This window comes from Neovison vison, chromosome 6, assembly GCF_020171115.1.
Source record: "Neovison vison isolate M4711 chromosome 6, ASM_NN_V1, whole genome shotgun sequence".
Taxonomy (NCBI): domain Eukaryota; kingdom Metazoa; phylum Chordata; class Mammalia; order Carnivora; family Mustelidae; genus Neogale; species Neogale vison.
This window is the reverse complement of record NC_058096.1, coordinates 68,014,469-68,035,726: the sequence shown is the minus strand read 5'-3', so window position 1 is coordinate 68,035,726 and position 21,258 is coordinate 68,014,469. Positions and strand designations below refer to the sequence as shown.

The window sequence follows — 21,258 nt, the reverse complement described above, 5'->3', positions numbered from 1 at the left end:
CATGTGAGCACACTTGATGTGAAAATACACACAGTTATATAGTTACCCATGATCATTTACTCACATATACTACATATCCCAGACAAGGGCCCTGGTAAATGCCCAAGATACCCTGCCATCTTGGGCTATGTGTGGCCTCCAGACCAAATGGACACACGTTGATTCTTTGTGCTTCTCTGGAAACTTCACACACAGCTCTGTCTTTATCCTTCCTACATCATGTCCATTATGACTCTGACTTTTCCTGTTATCTTCCTGCCACCCTGGCCTGATAGGAGGGATAAATGGGGTTTGAATTCAGGTAATTTGCTTATCTGAATTTTGCTGAAGCTTTTCCCAGAGCAGTAATTCTGAACATTTAAGAATGTTCAGAATTAAGAATTCTGAACATTTAATTTCTGAACATTTAATTCTGAACTGTTAAGATTCCAATGAAATTTGTGAACTTTCTTCTTAGATAAACACAGCTATATATCCATACTATTTTGAGAACAAAATTGAGACCCATCTATTAATCCCTGGTTAAGAACCTCACTAGAGGGCGCCTGGGTGGCTCAGTGGGTTAAAGCCTCTGCCTTCGGCTCAGGTCATGATCTCAGGGTCCTGGGATCAAGTCCCGCTTCAGGCTCTCTGCTCAGCAGGGAGCCTGCTTCCTCCTCTCTCTCTGCCTGCCTCTCTGCCTACTTGTAATCTCTCTCTGTCAAATAAATAAATAAAATCTTTAAAAAAAAAAAAAAAAAAAGAACCTCACTAGAGGTAGATCAGAAGGTCAGTTTTCCTCTCTGTAGTTTTCAGGTGGGGCTAGAGGGAAGAAAAGTAGGACCCCAAGCACCTAGAGGAGTCAGGGTATGAGGAAGGGGCAACCTCTCTTTCCATCTTTCTGTTACCCTTAGTTATGGAGTTACACTGTCAGTCTGCAAGTTCTCTGCTGGGCTGTCATTTAGCTGGTTAGTGGAAGAGTCAGCAGGCAGCCAGTTCAAGCCCATCAGATGTTTAGTTATTTAGTGTTAGTAGGTCATTTAAAAAGCCAGTAGGTCGGTCAAATGATTTGTGGTTTAGAAAATCAGCCAACCGGCCAGTCATTTAGGGGTAGTTTTTCAGATGGACAGTAGTCCATCAGGATCCATCAGTTGAAGGTCAATTTAATGATCAGCCCATTCATCAGGGAGCCAGTTGTTGAGAATGCCGAACAGCTGGGTTGCCAGTGGGACAAAAGGGCAGCTGGGGTGAAACCATCTGGATACAAAGTGTGTTTCTATTTGCTACATCCTGATGATGACAGTACAGTAACACACACACACACACACACACACACACACCCTCGTGTTTGCCATTTTGCTTTGCATGGTTTTAGCTACCTGTGTTTGTGGTCTGTAGTTGGGAACCATATGATCCTTCCTCTGGGTTATCATCAGGAGGTCAGTAGTAGCCTGACACTACATCACAGTGCCTACATTGTTCACTCACTTCATCTCATCATGTCAGCATTTTATGATCTCAAATCATCATACGGAGGAGGGTGAGTGCAGTACAAGAAGATATTTTGAGGGAAGAAGAGGTGAGGGAGAGAGACCTCATTCACAGAACTTTTATTACAGTATATTGTCATAATTGTTCCGTTTCATCATTAATATTGTTAATTCTTACTGTGCCTCATTTATAAATTAAACTCTGCCATAGGTTCCTACGTATAGGAAAAAACATCGTCTACGTAATGTTCGGTACTACCTGCATTTTGAGGCGTGCACTGGGGGTCTTGGAATGTTCCCTCAAGGGTTGAGTGTGGACTCCTGTATAGGCAAGTGGAGAGAAGAGTTGACTCCGAGGCCACCAGAGGGAGCTTTACGTCTCTGGGAAGGAGGCGTCCTCTGGTGTTGGAAGCCGGGAAAGAAAAAGCTGTTAGGACAAGGGCCAGGCCGAGTTGCCAGTAGAGGGCAGTGTGGTTCCCCAGTCACATCCACACTAGGCCCTCTTCAGAGCTAAACTTCAAGCTTGTGGGAGTCCAATCTCTGGCCAGCAGGCTCCTGAAAGGATTTCTCCCCCAGGAAGTTCTCAACCAAGATATGCTTGACTCCTGAGCTAAGAGGAAGCCGGGCAGCTGCTGACTAGGAGGACTTGCCAATCCCAGGCCCTGATGCCAGGAGCATACCAGCCATGGGGGGAGGAGGGAGAATGGAGGAGAAGCCCCTTACCCCCTCTCTCCTAGAATACAGAGGGGAGCAACTCCCCAAAGCTGAGGGCAGGATCTGTCTTCTGTCCAGGTGCATTTCACTTTCTGGGCTGCGTCTTCAGCTTCTCTAGGGGCACAGGAAGGGCTAGGCCAATGGACCTAAGCCAGTGACTCCCATTTCTTTGCTGGGCTCTCTGGCAGCGACTGCTTCTGCAATGGCCAGTAACTAAGACACAAAGATGGAGGTTAGATATAGACAATGAAGGCAATGTGGGGAAAGGATGAGCTATGAGCTTGATTTCCCCTTGGGAATGGCTGAGATGTTTATATAAAGTGTCAGATATGGCCCTGGGCACCAAGGCAGGGCTCAGAAGATTGGAGTTCTTTTCTCCCCCAAAGGGAAGTGCATGGACCCAGGTAGTTGTGTCTCCTGGTTATGCATGGAGCATGAGGTTATGCCCTGAGATGGGCTTCCTGGGTTAATGGGCAAGGGCATAGTCTGGCTGCAGCTGGTTTGCTTGTCAGAGCAGTTAAAAGAAAGAATAACTCGGGGACAGTAGTGATGGTAGAGGTGTCCTGTGTGCCTGGTGCTTTATGTACACTCTCCCAGGAGGTGTCATCCCCACTTTACAGACGGGGCATCTGAGGTCTCACAGCTGGGAAGTGGTGTGGAACTGCTTTTGAACTCAGTCTATGTGGTTCTAAGTCTCTTTCCCTTTCTGGGAAACCCAACTCCAGATACAACTGGGGAAGGAAAAGAAAGTGAAAGACTGGGAGATTGTTAGGTCCTGAGGAAGATTTGCTGGGGGTGGGGATGGGCTCTGGACAGGAGAGGACTGTCCCCTTCAGAGATTCTGCAAACCTGGCCACCCATGTAGTGACATTAAAACCCTTTTCCTCTCTCCCAGGCACACACAAAATGTGTCAACAACGGCAGTCTGGGCACAACCGCTTAGGCCTTGCAAGTAACAAAGCTGGAGAGGTAAGTGGGAGTCAGACCATGAAGGGCTTAAGGTGAGTAACCTTAAGGAGCTTGGATTTCATCTAGAAGGTAGAGGAGGACAAGGGGGTTTAACAAGGCGGGGCACGGTTTGATCTGTGCAGTCCAGACATCAGAGAGGAATCCTGAGTAAGGAGTTAGTGTGTGAGTAAGCACTCAAACATACTTTATATTGGACCTGGGAGGAATGTTTACTATGATGGTATCGTGATGAGGAACAAGGGCTTGGGAATCGGCTGCTTTGACTCCCACTTCTGCCACTTCCCTGCTGTGGGGCCTTGGTGGGGGACCTCTCCTCTCAGTTTCTTTCTCCATCTGAAAACTGGGAGACAGTAAGGATGACTTCCAAGTCACAGTATGGTTTTGAGGCTGAAACAAGGTTTTGCTTCTAAAGCACAGTGCAGTGCCCAAGACGCTGAGGCCTTGCAATGACATGGTCAAAGGAACGAGACTGGTACAAAGCGAAGGTCAAGCAAAGCTTTATTTCACGCCAAGCATCGAGAATCAAACCGACCATTCAGGGCTGCCTCTTACAGAGAGCGACCACCCCCAGCCTCACAGACTAACTTTTATAGAGCAAAGGCCATGTGGTTAAGCCTGGCCACACACAGGTGACCAATGAGATTGTAACACACAGAGAAAGCTGCACAGTCATGCTAGGTCACACACGAGTGGCCAATTGAATTACAGTTCACCCCATAGTAGCTATTTGAACTAGCCTATCACCTTGGTGAGAACTCATCCCCTCATTCAGGCTCTGTTGTCTCCACCTGACTTGACCCGCCCTTGTATTTGGGCTCTGTTATCGGGGACTGGTCGACCACATTCTACTGGTTTCTCAGATTTGCTTTGAAGTAAGTTCCCCGGGGATGGGGGTGCAGGGTCAGTTTGAGTTTTACTGCATAAACAACAAAATCACTGTTTAACCGGATGGAATCGCTCTGTCTAAATAGGCCCTTACAAGGCCCTCAGTGATCCTCTCGGCCTTGTGTCTCTGTGGGCTACTGTGCAGTGACTGGGCCCAGGACCTGACAGGATCTCATTCTCTTGCTTTCCACCCCAGGGGTTCTCAGATGCCAGAGAGCCCAGGTGAGCCCTCTGCCCTGATGCATGTTCAACCCAGTGTGTGGGGTAGAGAGCAGAGGATGGGAGTGAGGGATAAATGTCTCCCCTTCCCTGGTCTTCCTCCAGGTGAACCATTCAGGTGTGTCTCAGGTTTCTTAGGCAGTCCTGACTAGAGCAACCAGTCACCATATTAGCTCAGTATGCAGCTTCCCTGTAGCTTTCCCTCTCCCCTTTGTCCGCTTCCCTGTCTTTCACTTCTGCTCCTTGGGACCACATTCCCTAATAAACATCCACACTTAAGATTTTGTTCTCAGGCAGCTTTCAGAACCCAGGCTAAAACAACCCACTGTAAGGTGATCCTACTTCCTTGGAAATGTTGTGTTAGAAAAAAGTGGGAAGAGGGGTACCTGGGTGGCTCAGTTGGTTAAGCATCTGCCTTCAGCTCAGGTCATGATTTCAGGGTCCTGGGATTGAGTCCCAGTTTGGGTCCCTGCTCAGTGGGGAGTCTGCTTCTCCCTTTCCCTCTTCCCTCCCTCCTGCTCATGCACTCTCTCTCTCTCTCTCAAATAAATACAATCTTTTTTAAAAATGGGAAGAGAAAGGAAAGGAGTTAGAAAGATGAATGTAGCAGAGATCATTCCCTGGGCTAGGGTCCACTCTGCTATACCCCTGGTTTCAGGTTCTGCTAATTTGCCCTTTTCTTTTTAAACTCATTGAGTTGTTGTTGTTTTTAAATATTTTATTTATTTATTTATTTAAACAAGCAGGCAGAGTCGTAGGCAGAGGCAGAGAGAGAAGCAGGGTCCCCGCTGAGCAAGCAGCCCAATGTGGGACTCGATCCTAGGACCCTGGGGTCATGACCTGAGCTAAAGGCAGCGGCTTAACCAACTAAGCCACCCAGGTGTCCCTGCTAATTTGCTTTTATGAGGGTGGTGGAGTAAAGGGGCAGAGGAAGCGGTGGGCCAGGGGAGCTGGAAGGACTTTGTAATCTGGGGTGAGCCATGCTCCAGCCCTGGATCTGCCACCTCCTACTGACTGTGGGATCCTCCTCTGAGCCTCAGTCTCCACACCTACACAGTGAAGATAAAAAATGCTTACATATCTTGTAAGACATAAAGTCTAGGTCAGTTGAGTGCTTATTTAGCCCAGTGTCCAGCCCCTGGTGTGTGTTCAGTAAATGGGAAATCTTGGTATAACAGCTCTCTGTAATCAGTTTTGGGCTGTTCAGGATCAAGTTTCTCCTACTGCTTCTTGTGTGCTTACTAACTTCCACAATAAAATAAGCCCCTCAAAGGCAGTGATAGAAGAAATTTGTAATCAGTAGATATGTTATCCCTTTCAAGTAAATGACACTAGTTTGTCTGCCCTGACTTGCAGAGGTCTCAGGCCCTAGGATTTGCTTGCCCTCTGCTGCAAGTTGTTTCCCAGGAGCAGACTCAGATAGGGATGGGTGAGGGAAGTGTACCAGGGAATGTTCTTGGGGCCAACGCTGTGGAGGAATGGAAGACAGCAGGGGAGGCAGAAGTGCACTGTGGGGAACACTGATGTTGGGGTCGCCCTTCAGGGTTCTCCCTGGGCCGGATTGGAGACAGCAATGTGCCCAACAAAAATACTTTCCTAGATTCCTTTGCAATGGAGGTGAGCCAAGGGACCCTCTCCTGGCGGGTAAGATGTAAACAGCAGTCTGGTTTCCTGATGAAATGGTCAGGCCACTGGAGAAAATGAAAGGCTTAGTTTGCTTAACTACTGTATTCAGGTTTCTGTTGCATGGAACCCCAGAGTCCTAAATAGTTCTGAGAACCACTGTCAAGTCCTGCTTAAGAAAATGGACAGTAGCTTGGAGTCCCACCCCCGGCGCACACTTGCTAGGCACGGAAACCTTGGCTGAGTCACTCTGTCAGATTTAACCTGTCTCTCAGAGTTGGGAATGGTGGTACTCCCTAAAATGCATCTCATGTCACACCACACAACCAGCCCGTCCCAATGTGCCTGGATCTTGCTCTGTTTTAGCAAGGAGAGTCCTGCATGCTGAGACACTCGTCAGTCCCAGGCAAACAGCTGGCCTCCCTATTAAAACACAGCCCCAAACTACCCTATCTCCTTTACAGATACCAGACTGGGTCCTGAACGCTAAAAATGATGTTTCATGCTATCTCCTAATGGCTGAATATAATACAGCATCACAGCCAAAATTAGTTTTACATTATATAAGTGGTTTTTTCTTAACAAAAACAGCAACCACAGATGGTCAGGGGCACCTTTGGAATAGTCTCCTGTTCATTTAGATTTAAATCTATAACAGTTGTAACCCCAATATGTTTTAGTACTACTTGATATTCATCAGCAAAGATGGTATCTTGTAGGGTGGTTGGGAGGATTAAATTAGTCTAAGAAAAGCCCTGGTGGGTTCACACAGCACACACACTCAAATTCACGGGGGTCATAGACGCTTGGGTTAGTTAGCCTCTAGGCTTTGAGTTTTCCTTTGGAAAAGTGACTTCACTCCCTGCCCCCCTCCCACCAACTTCAGCCTCTTTTCTCATTTGTATGAGGGGTAATAGAGGGTTGTTGGGACTGATAAAGAAATGCTTGTGGGGCCCCTCAAGGGAAGCATGGAGCCCACAGCAGTGCTGTTATTACTCAGTTATTCAGATGCCAGGCCTCAGGCTGCCCCCATGCTGAGGGGCTCTGCAGCTCTGGGTGGAGCCAAGCTGACTCTCCAGGGCCACCCGCTGCTCCTCAAGGCCAGGCTCAGCTGGCAGATGGGCTGCAGAGGCCAGGAAAGCCTGAGTAGACTCTAGGCAGTCAGTGGGTTCCTCTTAAGCAGAAGCTGTTATTATTCATGAGATGGTCACAGGACAGACAGTATACAGGGGTGCAAGCCCAGCATTTAGTCCAGTGGCCTTGGGCAATGGCGGCTAACTGGCGCCCGGGCCAGAACTCTGGCCACCGTCCAAGCCCAAACCGCACTGTAAACCCTGGCTGTTCTTGGCTTTCGACTTGCGGCTATGTTTAAACACACAGGGCTACACCCACCCTAGCTGGGCTGCTGCATCAGTTCAGGCTTCCTGAAGATGGAAGCATGCATCCCTGCCTCTCCTGTCTCAGTCTGGGGTCCTAGAGAGAGGAATCAGTCACATCTTTCCAAAGCCCAGTTCTGCTGTGGCTTCAAAGACCCTCAAGCAGGCTTAATAGCAGTATAGAGTTCTTCAATTCTGTTTATAAGTGAAAGTGGAGAAATAATACTCTAGTATATTAATAATTATCTAGCAGTATTGAAAAAGGGTTAACTACTCAGTTGGGCTACAAAATTAACACATATAGCTGCTAGCTTCTGCTCGTTCTGTGTACCTCAAAAGCATGTGGCCCCATTCTAGTACCTTGGTTATAAGTTTCAGTTTCACTCATTTTTAATGATATTTAAAGATTTATTTATTTGAGAGCAAGGGAGAGTCTTAAGCAGACTCCGCCCTAAGCTTGGAGCCTGATGCCCAACTCAATCTCACATCTGCGTGGAAAACTTTTGGAGGGAGGAATATCTGTCAAACATCCCACAGTGTTGTCTCTGGAGGTGGGAATAGAAGAGAACTTCACTTTTGAAGTTGTTTTCAGTATAGTCTGATTGTTTTCCAGTGTGCGTGTATTAATTTTAATCATAAAAACAAGAAAGCTGAATGTGCACATGTGCATGCCCACACCTGCCATGAACTAAGCCAGCAAGACCACTGTCCAGAAACCAAGAACTGGATGCATTAATCTCAGCTCAGTGATCAGCATTTGTTTATGGAGCGAGATGTCTTGGAACTTAATACTGAGGAAGATATGTAAATGATGTGCATACCTGAGGTCTTGGGAGGCAAAACCTTTAGCTACGCTTTTAATATCCAACATATTTACCTTTACCAATAGTTGTTTCAAACGGATTCTTTTTTTTCTTTTTTAAGATTTATTTATTTGACAGACAGAGATCACAAGCAGGCAGAGAGACAGGCAGAGAGAGAAGGGGAAGCAGGCTCCCCGATGAGCTGAGAGCCCAATGTGGGGCTCGATCCCAGGACCCTGGGATTATGACCTGAGCTGAGAGCAGAGGCTTTAACTCACTGAGCCACCCAGGCGCCCCCAAACTGATTCTTTTTAAAGATTTATTAGAGAGACAGCGAGTGAGAGAGGGGTCCTCCTCCCACAAGAGCAGGGGGTGGGGTAGGGACAGAGGATGGTGGGGGTGGGGAGAGAGAATCTCAAGCAGCCTCCCTGCTGAACCCAGGGCCTGAGAGCCTGATGTGCATGGCAGGGCTCCATCTCACAACTCTTGCGATCATGACCTGGACCAAAACCAAGAGGCAGATGCTTAACCGACTGAGCCACCCAGGTGCGCCTCAATCTGATTTTTAAAATATCTTCTGATCCACTTTTAGTTTTACATTTTCAAGCTGTGTTTAGTAGTTCTAATTCAGATATACTGTGAGTGGGAGCAAAAAACAACAGTTTTAACTACTCAAGAGACAACACGTGATTTTCAGCAATAAAAGGAGGATTTAAGATAGATTTTAAACCACGCCAAGGCCGCTATCTGTGCACGGCCTCCCAGCCCATGGAGCCCGGATGCTGCTGTCAGAGCTGGAAGCCCTGGCCCTCCAGGCCCAGCACTGCTGTCCCTTTCCCTCCATCTCTGGTGGGCCAGCATGTCCTAGCCTCCCTTTTCCACGCACACCGGGGAGTTCTTTAAACATTTTTACTTACACTAAATAAATAAATAAATGTTTCTAAAATTTGGGAACTTACTTGAAGAGAACTAGAATGCCTTGTAGGTACAAACCATGACTTACATGTACGAGTATTCTTCAAAAATTTATTTATAGAAACAGACGTATCCAAAGGCAACATTAGACAAAAACAAAAAGGAAAGTGTGGAATGCCAAAGACACTTCAGAATCTCACTTGCACTTTACATTTCTTCACATGGAACTAGCACCATTTTAGTTCAGAAACCACAGATTTAATTACAATTGCTTCTAATATATAAAATATCTTAGAAAGATTATTTAGCTATCTATAACAAAGTTCTCCCAAAAGCTTATTTAAAAATCAATTAGAATTTACCATTTGAAATTGATGCAGATGGTTCAAAAATTGATCCAATTCTACAGCTTGTCAAAGGGAATAAGCCATAATTAGTTTTATTGGAAGAAAGTGCTTGAATTCAGCTTCTAGCTTCCTTCTAACCACCAAGCAGGTATGGTAAATTGAATTTTACCTAGGACTAAGAGCACATCTAAAACCGGTCTTAGAAAATAGTTCCCTAGACTATAAAAATACTAAATAGAATACAAAAATTTCAGCCTATACAGCAAATAGACTACAGCAGACAGATATTTAAAACATACCTACCATAATCATCATGAACATCAAGTATTATTCTAATAATTTTTCTACGATTCATTCTGATTTGATGTTTATTTCCCCTCAAGTTCTGTTATCACACCAGCTACAGAGCAAATTCGGTGTTTCTCGCAGAAGTTCCTGGAGGCACCACTGAATAATTTTTTGTACTTAACTGGTTCTCAAAGTGCTGGAAGTGCAAATGTAGCAGAGCCTGTGTTCTGAGATTAGGGGTCAGCAAACTCGGGCTGTGAATATAGCCACACTCTTTTGTTTCCATGCTGTCTATGGTTGCTTTCACGTCACATGACTGTATGTGGCCTCTGGGACCCCAGAGTCCACAGTCTTTACTATCTGGCTCTGTACGGGAAAAATGTACCAACCCCTATTTATAGATAAATCACTTCGGGAATGGTTTTGCTGAACAGGAACAAGGCAAAACCACCCCAGATGAAGTAAATTTTGGTTGAGGTTTGCTGGTTCCATCATACGCTACCCCTGAAGATCGACATACTACACATATGGATTGGCAGCTCTGGGTATTGACATACCCTGTGGCATCATGAGCAAACTCAGGCTACGATGGAAGTACCTTCCTCTTTCTATGAACTGGCCATGATGTACCAAGTAACCCACGAACCCAGTTATAGCGATGTGCTTCCCGTTCAACCCAATCATCCACGTGGCTCAAACATGATTTCTAGCCTTTATAAATCAATAGTCTTATACCCTTGACAATGGACAGATCTAGAAGTGGACCCTTCCCATCCTTCTGTATTGGCATAGATTCTATCAGCCCCGCACTCCCTCCCTTCTAGAATCCTTCCCTGTGACATGCGTCGTAATAATTAGTACTACCGCTACTCCCCAGGGCCACAAACATGTCCCGCTTGACAAAGCGGACTAAGTTTTCGAGGGGGCACATGGGCTTGGAGGAATGCTTGTGGTGGTCCTGGCAAAAAGAGGTATGGAATGTGACATCGACGCCATTATAAAGAATCCGGACAGAATGCTCACTTGGCTTTTCTCGGTCTTGCCAGAGCTCCAAGATCAACCTAGCTGCAAACCTTGGGAATCTGGCTTCCATCAGGCCCAAGGCGCTAAGAACCGGTGACAGAGTGACATCATGAGCAGAGTAGAGGGCAAAGACCTCCTCTCTCCTGCCCTCCGCGGCACGCTGCATCCGGTTGACTGTCTGGTTCAGGACGGGGTGGGCGCCCAGGAGCGCGTAGCCCAAATAGAGCTTCTTCTCCCGCCTCTCTCTCTCATCCTCTATCTGATGCGTCTTGATCACCTTGAAGTGCTCCATGTTGATACAGCCGTTCCTCGTGCATGGGAAGCTGACATTGTGGCAGAAGCGGCAGAGCATGGAGTCTATGGGGTTGGCAGCGCGAAGTTGCTTGGTGGGGACGTCCACAATCCTGGCCATGTCCTCGTAGGTCCTCTCCAGCTGGCTGTTTTTCAGACGTAAGAGGTACTGCCGACGCTGCTCCTTTTCCAGGTACTGGTTTCTCATGGGGCAATAGCAGTTTCCGGAGCAGAACAGAGCGCTTGGCTGATGCCTGAAATGAATCTTCTTCCAGTCAAAATCTGGGAGAAAGCCATAAAGCAAGGCCAGCCCACTTTGTAGGGTCCGGCTTTTCCCAGTGGTCTCCAAGTAGAGGTGGTCTGTGGACCAGTCACTCGGCAGGAGTTTGTGTTTCTTTAGATAGATGTCCCTCAGCAGCTGGCCATTCTGCAAATGCTGCACAACTCCTGAAACACAGGGACACAAACTGTCTTCACTACCAGCTCAGCAGAAGGAGCAGCAAAGGGAGATGGAGTCAGAGGCCGACTCTGCAGTGCTTTCCACTGTGCATGGGAATATAATCAAAACCAGCATGTGGAAGCTACAGGAATGGGTTTGTGTGAACTCATGAGGGGAGCCCCTTGGGATTATCCAGGAAGGGATGAGCAGAGGGGAGCACCAGGACCATCTGCTCAATCCCTCCCTTCCCTGGGAGGAGGCGTTGTGACTGGGGGAGGGGGGCCTCAGACGGCAGGTGTCGAGCCTCCTGGCAGATGTCAAGGCTGTAACTGGCATGGGCTTAAGGAGAGCTTTCTTCCTCCTCCCCAGGGACACAGTATTCGTTAGTGTGCAGGGAGGGCCCACGGAAATAAGACAGGTAAAGAGAAAAAGGTGCTGCTGGCTGCTTAGTCCTCTCACTGTTGGGGGGTTCTCTCCTTTGCCTCATTCTTCCTACTCTCCCAAGTGAAGGCTTGCTGCTAACCTTCTAGGTACATTCTGCCTAAGCCTCCTGGGGCATTACCTGCTCATCAAGGACATTCTGTCTGTGGAGATATGGAATGTTCTTTCAGACCCTTGGATAGAGTATTTGGGAAAAACAAGGGGCAGAACAGTAAATTTATTATACTTCTTTTAAATAAAAATGAGGAAAAAATAAGAATGTGTATTTGCAGTTGTTTGTGTTTTACATAAAGAAAATTTGGAAGGATGCATACGAAACCAGTATTACCTGGGGAGATAGGGGTACAGAAATGGCAAATAGAACATGGATAGGAACAAGAATTTTAAATTTACCTGTCAACTAAAAGTTTAAAAAGTTTTAGTCTTGAACTATCCCAGTATGGTAACAAATTATCTTGGAAAAAAACAAAAACCAAAAAACAAAGAAAAGAAGAGCCTATCTTCAAGTAGAAGACAATCCCAGATGAAAGCAAGCTTATCCTCCAGGCAGCAGGATGTAGGGGGATGGAATCCCAGTAACAGATCTGCATTCTCTGAGGGTCAACCACATGCAGTCCCCCACCCCGATCAGGTCATGACCAATGTTGCTTATTCAGATGCCCAAACTGTGTGAAAACCTGAGACAACTCGAGGCGGAGATGTGTGAGACACAAGGCAAGGCACTGGCCCAGGAAGGGGAACAGCTCAGGAGAACATTACCAAGGACGTCTGCATCCCATTCTGAAGGAAGTATATCGAGCACAGAATTCCCTGATAGATCTGGGCTGACACAGGTCTTAACGCATTTCCAAAAAAGAGACAAAACATGATGACAAACATTAAGAATCTGTGTCTGGCCCCGGTTGGCTTCTGGGCCCGCCTTATATCTATCTCCAGGTTGTGTATCTTAGGTTTGAGTGCTTCCCATGTTCAGACCTTTTTCCATTCAACCTCATAAAAACCCAATAAAGTAGGCATATTATTATTTCCATTTTCTTTATTTTACAGCCAAGGAAACCGAGGCCCTGAGCCAATCACTGTTAAGAGGTCGCAGAGCTGGCACTCGGCCCCATGTGGACCCAACCTTGCCCTCCTAGTCCCTGCTCGTAGCACCTTCTCCCCTGTCTTTTCAGGCAGAAATACGAAGTTCTAGCAATTTAGAGCCTCTTAATGTCTCCAAACCCAGCCTGCATCTTTATGACCTTGGTCATGCCCTTCGCGTTTCTCAGCCTAGAGAAATCCTCACCCGGTGCCTGGCTCCAATATGGCCCACTCTGTAGCCTTCCTTCTTCCTCCCCCAGGTCAGACCAAGAATTCCTTCCTGTTCCCGTTCCCCGGGCTCTCCAGGACTTGGGCTGCGATTGCCCAGCCCAGCACATGCTAGCACCGTGCCAGGCACTTGACACACGCTAATCTCACTCACCACCGGCCCTGGGGGGAGGGGGCATCTGCAGTCTGTCCCATGGGCCCCTTCTACTCCACAGCCTGGGTTTCTTCCGCAGGCCTGCAGTAGCACGGTGAGTCGCCTCCACCTCCATGCCTGCTGTCCCACAGCAGCTGCGTGTGGGCTCCTTTAGGACAAGGTGGGGAGCATCTGTTCATCCCGCCGCTCCCCACCCCTCTACACTCAGCAGCTGCCAAAGCATCTTGAATAAGAGTAGACACTAATGATCAGGCCTCCATAGTTACTGTGGGGCACCAAAAGTGTTTGAGTTATAAATGGTTATTCTAACAGCTATGCATTTTTAATGAAATTTAAAATAGAAGATAAAAGCGAGCATTAAAAGAGAATTAGGGTACAGGAGCAAACAGTACCGTGAAAATGATTTCTTGATTTAGAAAACGATGTAGACAATAGAATGACTGAGAAGAAAGGTCAGAATGAATGAGTGTCTCTAAATGTGTGAGGGCCAGCTCCCCCCAACTCTTCTCGGGGAACAGCCCCTGGATTGAGAGGCTGGGTAGGCCCCCACTGCTCAGTACACAGTCCCCATGACCTCTGAGTCAGCTGAGGGACACTGACCCCTGAAGGACCCTGTCAGATTTTCTTTCTCTTACTGTCTCTCAAGAATTTGGACTTGCCGTTCATCTCTAGGTGAGGCTAGGATGGTCCCTCTGTAGAGAGACACAAAGCAAAACTACAGGGCTGGGACAGACAGATTTCTTATTCCTGGTTCCAGTCTCTGGAGGCCTGGTCATCTTCTTGCCTTCAGACTCTGGAGTCACCCTGAATCCATATAATAAATGTCCATCTTTTGCTGGAGTTGGTTTCTGTCACTTGCCACCAGAGGGTCTAACCAGTGGTTCTCAACAAGCGTGGCTCTGCTGTCAGGGAGGATTTGGGGTTGAGTTTTCAACAATGATACAGGGAGGAACATTCTGGACTCCTACTGGGTGGGGGCCACGGAGCTAGACAGTCTCCCCAAAGAACTGTTTTCTGACCCACGTAGCTTTTGACGGTACTACAAGATATTACCACATGTGAAAAACCTGTTTAAATACTTTAGCCTAGAACCTGAGTCATAAATACAATATCATTTTTACACATCATTAATGTCCACTGATTTTTTTTCCAGAAATACAAGAGAAATTAAGGGACATCTGTATTTTATTTTGATCAGAACTTGTCAAAAAAATTATGTCCCCAAATGTGGTGTTTTGAGTCCCCAGTATAATATCCCTTGGTCTGCATTTGTAATAGTCACAGTTGCCAATCTTCATTTAAGCATAAACAACTGACTGTGTCATTTTGTTTCCTAGTGAGAGTGTGCTCAAACTTCTATACTGAGACATATAGCATTGTATAATAAATTCGTTTCCTTTTGTTTCTCCTTTATATTATAGTTAGGGTACTTGATATAATTGCTCTTCTTTACAATTTTGTAACTAGAAAGGTTCTAATTATATTTGATTTTCACTTCAGGAGAGTTGAGGGAGCACCACAAGATACTTGTTACAGAACGGGGGTGGTTGGTCTGGTTGGTCTGGTTTAAACTACTGCAGACCTTGAGCACATGGAACTGATAATCAAAAGCTTTTGACAAAACTCCTATTCAAGGCTAGTCTTCCAGAGTCTTCAGTTCAGCCTACTCTGTCACCATATTCTCCCCAATAATAATGGCTTCTAAAACATGGCAAAACTCTGCAGGGCCAACTACAGGACACAGACCTCCCTTCCATCAGAGCTGAGGCCCCACGGTACTGGTGGGACGAGGAAACAACATGGCCAACATGTCCTTCCGATTCTCCCAAAAAGGCTGGTGACCACACAAAGGTCCTTTGAGGTCCCAGACTGAAGTAGGAAGAAGCTAGGACCTACTGGGTCCTAGCTAGAGTCCTAGCTAGGACCCCCAGTTCCTTCTCTTCTTAACAGAGGTAGCCCCATGGTTAACTTGCCAACCTGCCCTGACAGGGAACTGGCTGTGTGAGGGTACGAGCCGGGCTGCAGAGGGAAAGCTGGGCTTCTGGGAGGGACACACTCAGTCCAACTCTCTGCTCACTAGGGATCTGCCCCACGGGTTTGCTTCTGAGATCTCGCACACGAAACTTATCAGGTCATTTTCTTTGGAGTTTCTAAGAACATGGGATTGGTTATATCAATTATAGTCCAGCAATAGTGGGATAATTACTATGTAGGTCCCAGAAATGATGCTGTTAACCAATGTTTATCAATAGGGAAAGATGATCACAAGGTACTGTTCACTGAAAAAGTGGGTTATCAAAGAGTGTGCTTAGTAAGATACTACTGTGTGTGCATGTGTGCACACACATAAATGAAAAAGGATGACTAATTTCTTCAGTGGATTGGGATTATGGGTACTTTAAACTCTTCTTCCTTTTGTTCAACTGTCTTTCCTAATTTCTCTTCCATGGCCATATACTGCTCTTGCACTAAGAAAAAGGGTTATTTTTAATTTTTAGAAATTGGAGGTTTACTTAGATACCTTGGTGGACTCAGGCGCCGGACTCTTGCCTGAGGTGCCAGTCCTCAGTTGTCCCTGTGAGCCCACAGTGCCTTGCCCAGGAGCATTCACTCCAATGTATGCCACACGGAGTGCAGGAGATGGGGTGAGCCGAGGCTGTCACACATACCTGTCTGAGTGAGCTCTCCCATCTCACACAGTGGATGATTGGGGTAAAGAGGCAGGGAGTGTAAGGGGCTTTCAAAAGAGGCTCCAGATCCTTTCGACATGTGACTAACGAAAGCTTCCAGTTTCGGGTGATACGGTTTCCTAAAGAGAGAACACAGAGAATCATTGGTCACTATGCTTCCAAACAGCCCACAAGAGTTTCCACTTCAGCCAGCAGAAACCCTGCTCATCCATAATAACAGGTCCTGGCTCAGTCACTTTGATTTTTTTTTTTTTAAGATTTTATTTATTTATTTTGAGAAAGAGCATGCACAGGAGCAGGGGGAGGGACAGAGGGAGAGGAAGGAGAGCAGCAGATCCCCTGCTGAGCAGAGCCTGCCAGGCCAGCACCACAAGCCTGGATCTCAGGACACTGAGGTCATGACCTGAGCCAAAATTAAGAGTCTGAAGCTTAGAGCACACAAGCTGGGGGAGTGGCAGGCAGAAGGAAAGGGAGAAGCAGGCTTCCCGATGAGCAGGGAGCCTGATGTGGGGCTTGATCCGGACTATGACCTGAGCCAAAGGCAGACACTTAACCAACAGAGCCACTCAGGAGCCCTTGGCTCAATAATTTTGAAATTCCAGTATCAATACTGCCCAACCCCTGACATTCCATAGGACCAACATGGGTCTCCAACCTCTGCTACAGCATCCATCATCCTGGGTGCTGGGGAAATCAGCTTTACCCTCCACCTCCCACATCCCCAGTCTGCACCCCTCCTGTTTTTCCCTCCTCGGGAGGCTACGCACTGCCCCTAGACAGTCACTCCCAGGCCCGGAGTCCTCCTTGATTTCTCCCTCCCCTGCTCCCACGCATGCCATCTGCCACCCAATCCTGCAGCTGTGTCCTCCTGGGGCTTCTCTGCCCCTCTCTCCTGCACCCCTGCAGCCACTGCCCGGGTTCTGGCGCAGGCAGCTTTTGTCTGGAAGCCATGGGCTCCTTTATGGCCTACCTGTGGCCTAATCTTGCCTTCTCCACAGCCTGACCTCTACCTAAAAGCCAGGTCGGCTCTCCCTGCTCCTGTGCACCGTCCCCTGCCCCCAGGACCAGTGCGTGGCCTAGTACTCTGTCCTGGTCCCACCTCACTTTGAGGCTAGGGCCCCTCACCCTCTCCATTCTAATGTTGGGCTCTGGTCCCACATAACCAAGTGCCTTCCGTCCCCCCAACACACCTTGTTCTTTATTTATCTGAGACTTTCCCCACGCTGCCCCTTCCTCCTAGCAAACCTACCTCAGACTTCACCCTCAGGAATTTTTAACTCCCTCTGAGAAATCTCCTTTGAAGAGAACTAGCTGACTATGAACCAAGATCTCTACAGCTCTTTACAGTTCACTCTGCTTTTTGCATATACAGTATCTCATTTTATGTGGGATGGTAACAAAGATGTAAAAAAAATCTTTTTTTAAAATAATACCTGACTTATATTTCTGCCATGAAGTACCTGGGGTAAATCAAGATTTAACTTATCTTTCCGGTTGCTAATATACACTTTCCCTGAATAAAGAAATGACCTATAAATACGTACACATTTTCTCCAAATAATGAGATGACCTATGAATATACACACCTTTTCTTTGGATAATGAAATGGCCTATGATGAATGTATACACATTTTCCAGCTGAACGGAAGTGAGAGATAAGACGAGTTCCCAGGTAAGCTAAATCAGCATGAAAAGAAGCTAGGACTAACTGTTCTAACGGCAGACCTCTCCTGCTTGAAAGCCTGGTTAACTCTGGCTGCTAAAATGCTCTGCTTTCCAAAACATAACGCTAAAAAAGAGCCCATCTTTAAAAAAAAGTTTTAAAATTAAAGAATGCTTACCCTGACACAGTGTAGTCTAATCATCCCGGATTGCTGCAGGGTACTGTGTCTCTCCATAAAAACAGAGGGTCTGTTGTTATTCCTGGGGCTAAATCACATAAATATTTGCAAACTGGGGAATAAGAGTCCCAGACTGACAAAGAGGCTGCCAGTATGAATCCACGTTAACAAAGCTATCTATCAACAGGAGTCAAATGTTCTGCTCGAGGCCATTATTTCAGGTTGGTGATTGTTGAGGCTCTGAGAAGGCTTTGCTGCCAATTTCAGGAATGAAATTTCACTACAGGAAGTGTTTGCTGAGCTATTCCAGCTTTTCAGGGCATCTGACTGCTTAATGATATGCTAACATCTAACTGTATATATGACAATTTGGTTTTGGTCTGGAAAGATGGTGATTCATGGAAGAAAAACTTCACTTACAGGAGAGAGCAAATGGCCGAATCTTTTTAACAAGAAGAGGATGAGGTAACCTGAGTCCCTAGGCCTGTCCTGGATCGAAATGACCAGGTCCTACCTGCCGAGTCCTCAGCTCCACCCCCCAGCCAAGAGGGTACAGGGCACAAGGCAGATAATCCCAAAACACGTGTGAATGAATTCGACTGGGAAGTACCCCATCCTAAGATGCTTCACGAAAAGGCCAAGCTTCCCATAGCAGTGAATATGGGAAGGTCCTATCCTGGTTTATTAGAATATTCATAATTCGATGGAAATATGAGCAAAACTGCTAACTGTGACAAAGACTCTCTTTGAGCAAACTATAATTAGGCCCCTCTGAACCCTTTTTCCAACTAGGCTTCAACCTTTGGACTTTCATATTCTTTGGACTTGTGCACTCGGTTTTAGCAAAAATCCTGCTAAGTCGGAGTTGGCCAGAATCTCCCACTCTTGGTATCTGATCAACTTCCTCATCTAAAAAAAAAAATTCCTCACCCCCCAGGTGGTATGTGCTCACCCCGGCCTGCCTTTAGCAATCTCCTCACCCTTGAGGTCTCCTCTCCGTCATTTTCCATCCACTGACCTCCACCCTGCTCCTTGGCTATAAATTCCCACTGCCCATGTTGTATTTGGAATTGAGCCCAGTTCTACATGCAGATCTCTTTTCCCTACTGCTTTAGTTCCTGAATACAATCTGTTTTGACTGCTACTAACTACTGTCCAGCTCTGGTTTTTCTTTAACAGTTGTATGCTAAAATCTGTTCTCCTCTGGGGCACCCGGGTGGTTCAGTTGGTTAAGCATGTGACCCTTGATTTCGGCTCAGGTCATGATCTCAGGGCCCTGAGATGGAACCCCATGTGGGGCTGCATGCTCAGTGGGGAATCTGCTGGAGATTCTCTTCCTCTCCCCTCTGCCCTCCTCCACTTGTGTGTGCTTTCCCTCTCTTTCAAATAAATAAATCTTAAAAAAAGAATCTATTCTCTTCTTGGGAAATGGGTTAGATCCCATTTCTGAGGCCCTACATGGTATTCACTAATAGAATGGAAGGATGTATCCCTCTACTGGGTTTAGGATTTCAGGTCTTGGGGTGCCCCATGCATTCTTTTCCCTCCCAGTGCCTCCTAGGTAGACACAGCAGCAATTAGGTTCAGTCATGTAGACATCCCTAGGGCATGATGGAAGCCATGACCTGGAAGGGACCTGGGGACCAAAATGACCAAATGGAGCCACTTCATATAAACTGGATCACTCATCTCAGACCCTCATACAAGGCAAAGATAAACTTTGTTATTTGAGGCAATGTTCTTCAGTCTCTTTGTTACCAAAGGCTAGCCTTAGTCTGACTAACACAGATGATCATGTCTGTCATGATGAATTTTTTTTTCCAGGAAAAACTCATGTCATTGCAGACTCATTGGAAATCTATTTGCCTACTGAAAATTGAAAGAATTAAAGGTGCTACTATCTTAAGGCCTCATACAATTCACTTCCAGAGTTTTTATTTACGTTTTTGTACACATCATTTACATCCCTCTGTGCCACGAAGCTTGACACAGAACCCCGGGGCTAATCTATACAGCCATGAGAAAATTTACTGGGCTTTAGCTATAACCGGAGCAATTACTGAGTCCTGCCAGAACATTAAAACAGAGAAGAGGTATAATACCAGTGATACTCTTTATCAGAAGACACAATTCAAAAAAGCTTACATGGCTGCAAACTGGAATGAGTTCATACCATAAATTTTTAGAATGTATGTGAAAGAATTTACTTTATATTATTAATGAAATGAAATTCTGAAAAAATCAGCTCAACATACCTTTCTTGGTCGTTGGCTTTCTGGACCTCTGTGCACTACCTGAGATTAACTGCCCCTCATCCTTTCTTCAAACTTTTTCCTTTCTTAACTTTCCTAACATCGCCTCCTGTTTGCAAAGTCACCGTGTCTCCTCCTAGGATCCTCCTTTCTCTCTGTGCTACGTTCTAGGTTGGTGCTTGCCAGGACCCTGTTTTAGCCTTCCCTTGCTCCATAGGCTCTGATACTAGTCACCCATGGCATAAGCGTGACCTCTCAAATGAACCCCTATCTCCCAGCAGGACAATGTACCTGAGATCAGGACCTGAGCCAAAGGCAGAGGCTTAAACCACTGAACCACCCAGGTGCCCAGGAACAGCCTCTCTTGTATGAATCTTTAGCCTCCTGCTCTCCCACTTCCTCCTCCCCATCTGGTTACATACTCTTCCAGCCCCAGGATCTTTGCACTTGCCATTCCCTCTATCTGGAACACTCTTCTGCCAGATCTGTACAGGGCAGGCTCCTTCATTTTTTTTTTTTTTAAAGATTTTATTTATTTGACAGGAGAGAGAGGGATCACAAATAGGCAGAAAGGCAGGCAGAGAGAGGGGAGGAAGCAGGCTCCCCACTGACCAGAGAGTCCGACGCGGGGCTCGATCCCAGGACCCTGAGATCATGACCTGAGCTGAAGGCAGAGGCTTAATCCACTGAGCCACCCAGGCACCCCCAGGCTCCTTCATTTTATTTAGGTGCCGGCCCACGTCCCATCTCCTGGTACGTGGACCCACGACATGTCACAATACCTGATGCATAACAGGTGTTTGAAAATAAAATGTATTGAATAAATACAGACTGAAGTGAATATTCTTTTCTTCCTTGGATGTAGAAAAGAGTATCTAATTCATATCCGTGAATGCAAATTTTATTTTTTACATTTAATAAACACGGTGTATCTATGACTAATAACCTTACTGCTGGCTAAACGCCGTTCTAGGAAAACTTTGTCATGAGGCACAGGGCATTCAAAGTTTTTCCACTGCAAAGACTTGGGAGAGTCACGGAACGTGTCACCATGAAGGGAAACACTGGGGCCACCAACCTGCATGGACGTCAGCTCCTATGTTCTCAGCTCACTGAAACCCTGCCTGCTGGCTCAGATACCCCCTCACTAGATTAGCGCAGCAGGCATACTCTAGGACCCATGGCCTTTCAGAGGTCATAAAAAGTAATGA

General features: G+C 46.5%; 1 protein-coding gene across 5 annotated transcripts in view; it reads right to left on the bottom strand.

Annotated features, from left to right (window-relative positions):
• Nucleotides 1-9,070: 9,070 nt before the first annotated feature.
• Nucleotides 9,071-21,258, bottom strand: part of PXYLP1 (2-phosphoxylose phosphatase 1) — an 89,707-nt gene continuing 77,519 nt past the window's right edge. For all 5 annotated transcript variants that reach the window (XM_044251483.1, XM_044251485.1, XM_044251486.1 and 2 more), the window contains 2 exons: nucleotides 15,934-16,073; nucleotides 9,071-11,369 (listed from right to left, as the gene is read on the bottom strand). In XM_044251483.1, coding sequence (XP_044107418.1) covers nucleotides 10,429-11,369; nucleotides 15,934-16,073 — 1,081 coding nt within the window. In that variant the 3' untranslated portion in view covers nucleotides 9,071-10,428. The remainder of the gene's footprint in view (nucleotides 11,370-15,933; nucleotides 16,074-21,258) is intronic.